Consider the following 3,944-nt stretch of genomic DNA (forward strand, 5'->3'; position numbering starts at 1 on the left):
TCTGAGGGCCCCTTCCCCAAGTTATGCCTGGACAGTGTCTGGCCAGCCAGTTGACCAACTGCTTGCCCTGTACCCACATACCTGGGTGCTTCCCTGTAAGTGAGAGGTGTGCCCAGGAGGGCAGAGAGGGGGCGAGATGGAGACATTCACATGGGCAGCATTGGTTGGCACAGAACCAGGGCCAGGCCAGGAGCTGCAGGAGGCAGGTTCCCAGGGCGTGGGCAGGGCTGGCTGTAATGACGCACCACAAACACACCCTGGTCCTGATCAGCTTGTTTATTGACAAGTTTGAAGCAGAATTTTAGACACAAAAATCAAATTGAGCAAATACAGAGGCCTCGGGGACCACAGCCACTGTCACTACTGAGCAGGAGGCCTGGGCCAAGGCCTCATAGAGGCAGCTGCCTTGACACTATTTGTCTCGTGCTCCCTGCATATGGGGAAGGCCGAGGCCTAGTTACTGAATCAGGAGGGTGGTGGGGTTCTGCACAGCCAAGGTAGGAAGGGCCTGGAGGCAGTCACCTCTGAAGTGGCGGCAGCTAAGGAGCAGCGATGGCTCAGCCCCCAGAGCCTGGAGGGAGGCTCCATGGGAGACCCGTGGTCCTGGGGCCGCCGGAGACTCCTAGGAGTGTGTGTCTCGGGGGCTTGGGAGGGAGGAGCCTGGAAGGTGGGGGGGGGGGGGGTCAGGCTGCGTGGTGAAGGTGGATTCCCCCATCCCAGCCTCACAAGCCTGAGTAGGAGCCCTCTGTGGTCTCCGACCAGGAGGAATCCCGGCGGGAAACTGGTGGCTGCCGTTGGTGGCAGCCCAAGCGCATGAGCAGCATCCACATCCGCTCTCGGAACTTGACACCCACGAAGGCGTAGAGCAGTGGGTTGAGGCAGCAGTGCATGTAGCCCAGGCCCGATGTGACCGACTTGGCTACGTCCACCCTGCTTTCTTGGCTACAGTTGCGGGCCAAGGCCCCCAAGTACATGAGGGTGTCCACCAGCACCACCAGGTGGTAGGGGGTCCAGCAGAGGGCGAAGGCCACGACGACCACCACCACCAGCCGCATGGCTCTGAGCCGCCTCTGGCCCCTGGAGACCAGCAGCACAGCCAGGATGCGGGCGTAGCAATAGGCCATGACCAGCAGGGGCAGCAGGAATCCTGCGACCAGCTGCAGGATGCGCAGGGCTGTGCGGCCCACCTGGGGGAAGCTGTACTGGCAGTGGGTGGCGTTGAGGCGCTCATCAGGGTGGGCCGATAGGAAGATGAAGTCTGGGAGCGCAAAGAGCAGACAGAGCCCCCAGACCGCCACGCACGTGAGGGTCACACGGGCCTGGGGGCCCCGGCGGTAGAGCTGGGTGGCGTGCACGATGCTCAGGTACCGATCAAAGCTGATACAGGCCAGCAGGAGGGCCCCCGCATAGAAGTTGATATTGAAGAGGGCACCCGCCACTTTGCAGAGGCCGGAGCCGAACACCCACTGGATGGCCGCATCCACCGCCCAGAGCGGGAGCGTCAGCACCAGCAGCACGTCGGCCACGGCCAAGTGCAGCAGGAAGGTATCGGTGCTGCTCAGGACCACCCGCTGGCTAAGCAGCACGGCCACCACGGCACCGTTGCCCAACAGCCCCAGCACGAATAGGAGGCTGTAGAGGGCCGGCAGGAAGGCCCGGTCGAAGCTGAGGCTGAAGTCCTGCGGACAGGGTGGGGAGGCACAGCAGGAGTCGCTCTCATTCTCATAGTCATAGGAAGAGTTTTCCAGGAAAAAGGCAAACTCAGAGGCTTGGAACTCTTGGCGTTGGCTCATCTGTGGAGGGAGGGAGGGCATGGAGTGTGTGAAGGCCTTAAAAGTCACTCCTTCCATTAGTAATTTGGGATAAACAGATACTATATAAAATAACCAACAAGCACCTGCTGTCTACCACAGGGAACTCTACTCCATAGACTATGATCACCTCTATGGGAAAAGGAATGGGTATATGTATAATGTATATGCATAACTGAATCACTTTGCTGTACACCTGAAACTAACACAACCTTGAAAAGCAACTCCGCTTCAATAAAAAAGTAAAAAAAAAAAAAATCAACAACAAAAATTTATGGTTACCAGAGGGGAAAATGAGGGGGGTAATTTAGGGATTTGGGGTGAACAGATACACGCTGTACATAAAATAGATAAACAACAAGGACCTACTATAGAGCACAGGGAACTGTACTCAATGTTCTATAATAACCTATATGGGGAAAAAATCTGAAGAAAAAATGGATATTTGTATACGTATAACTGAATCACTTTGCTGTACACCTGAAATATTGTAAATCAACTATAATTTTAAAAAAAGATTTAGTCTTGGGAGTTGTTTTTTTTTTTTTTTTTTTTGCTTTTTTAGGGCCACACCTGTGGCAAGTGGAAGTTCCCAGGCTAGGGGTCTAATTGGAGCTATACCACAGCCACAGCCACAGCAGATCCCAGCTGCATCTGCAACCTACACCACAGCTCACGGCAATGCCAGATTCCTTAACCTACTGAGTGAGGCCAAGGATCAAACCCGCTTCCTTAAGGATATTAGTTGGGTTTGAGCCACGGGAATTCCTGGGTAGCCTTTCTTGAAGCAGCTCCTCTTTAAGGCATGTTGTGGGAACGGGGTCGGGTGGGGTGGGGTGGGGTGGGGTGGGGTGGGGGTGGGGGGTGGCTGGGCCATACTTTAACTGTTCTGCCTTCTTCCAAAACCATGCCCTCTGAAGTCCATCTGTCCAGCCTGGGCTCTGGGCCAGGTAACTTCCCTTCTTAAAGGCTGCTTCTCTGGCTCCCTTCTGGGTCACCCTATCGTCCCAGGGATTGTGGGCTGGAGGGAGAGCTTCCCTCCTGGGCCCGGAGCCCTCCCTGCCCCTCTCCTCTCTCTTTGCCCGTCCTTCATGGCTCATGGTCCTCAGTGTCCTGACCACGCCTAGTTCTACCTCCTTTCTCCCCATGCGCCTCCCCACAGTCCCCTCTCCCAGTCACTGGCCCTCCTCTTCCCTCCTCAGCCCCTGTCTGGGGACCCCAACTTCCTGCCCCTGTCACAGGGGGGCCCTTTACAAATTATTGCGGCCTCCCCCCCAACACATGCTTTCTGCTCCTGCCCTTCCCCTCCCCTATACTGCGAGTCTCTCCCTCCAAGCTCTAGTAGAAATATTCCTTCCCCCCTTCCCCCGCAAACCACCTCAGCGCTGCGGGCCTCCAAGGTACCAGTTCAGTCCAGCGTGGAAGATCAAAGCTCCCAGCCAGAGCTAAAGGGAGCCTTGGAGGCCCGCGAGGGGCGAGCCTCAACTTCATGCATTTTGCAGATGAGGCGCAAAAGCCAGAAAGGGGAGGGGAACTCGCCTGTGGTCATTCGCTAGTCAGTGGCCAAGGTGGTTTCCCAAGTCCCCGTCCACTGCTTCTTCCACACAACTCCTGCCTTCTCTACCTAGTTGCCCAACCCTCTGGTGAACCCAGCTCGTGGGCCAGCCCTGACGTTCCCCTACTGTCCTAGGCTTTCCACTCAGAGCTGTGGTCTGGCCTGGGTGGGCAGCAGCACTTACCTCAGGGACCATGGCTGGGCTGGTACTCTGGCTGCTGGGCCGCGTGCTGCCTGCCCCTCTGCTTTGGTGCTTGTGGTCGGGAAACTGCACTACATAGAGGAAGTGAGGGTTTCACGCGGTTCTCAGTAACAGCCTCTTCCATGGGGTTATCTACACCAGAACTCCCTAGACCCAAGGCCACCGGGTTCCTACTCCCCCATCCCCCTGGCCCAGGGGAAGCTTCTCTGGAAGTTGGCCACACGTCGGGGACCAGAAAGCCTGGGGCCTCGGGAAGGACAGGGCTGGCTGGATGGGGGCAGGTCCCTTGAGGGGACAGCCCTCCTGCCAGGCTTAAGAACCGCTTGCTTATCCGTCCTGGGTCGCAAGTGATCTTGCATTAGCGTTCTGGATGGCT

General features: G+C 57.0%; 1 protein-coding gene across 1 annotated transcript; it reads right to left on the reverse strand.

Moving 5' to 3' along the window:
* Positions 1-261: 261 nt before the first annotated feature.
* On the reverse strand, positions 262-3,677 carry CXCR3 (C-X-C motif chemokine receptor 3). The gene is made up of 2 exons (XM_047764619.1): positions 3,551-3,677; positions 262-1,793 (listed from the first exon to the last, which is right to left on the reverse strand). Exons 1-2 carry the CDS (start codon positions 3,560-3,562, stop codon positions 723-725), a joined length of 1,083 nt encoding a protein of 360 aa, XP_047620575.1. The 5' UTR covers positions 3,563-3,677; the 3' UTR covers positions 262-722.
* Positions 3,678-3,944: the final 267 nt, after the last annotated feature.

This window comes from Phacochoerus africanus, chromosome X (genome assembly GCF_016906955.1).
Source record: "Phacochoerus africanus isolate WHEZ1 chromosome X, ROS_Pafr_v1, whole genome shotgun sequence".
NCBI classification, from domain to species: Eukaryota; Metazoa; Chordata; class Mammalia; order Artiodactyla; family Suidae; genus Phacochoerus; species Phacochoerus africanus.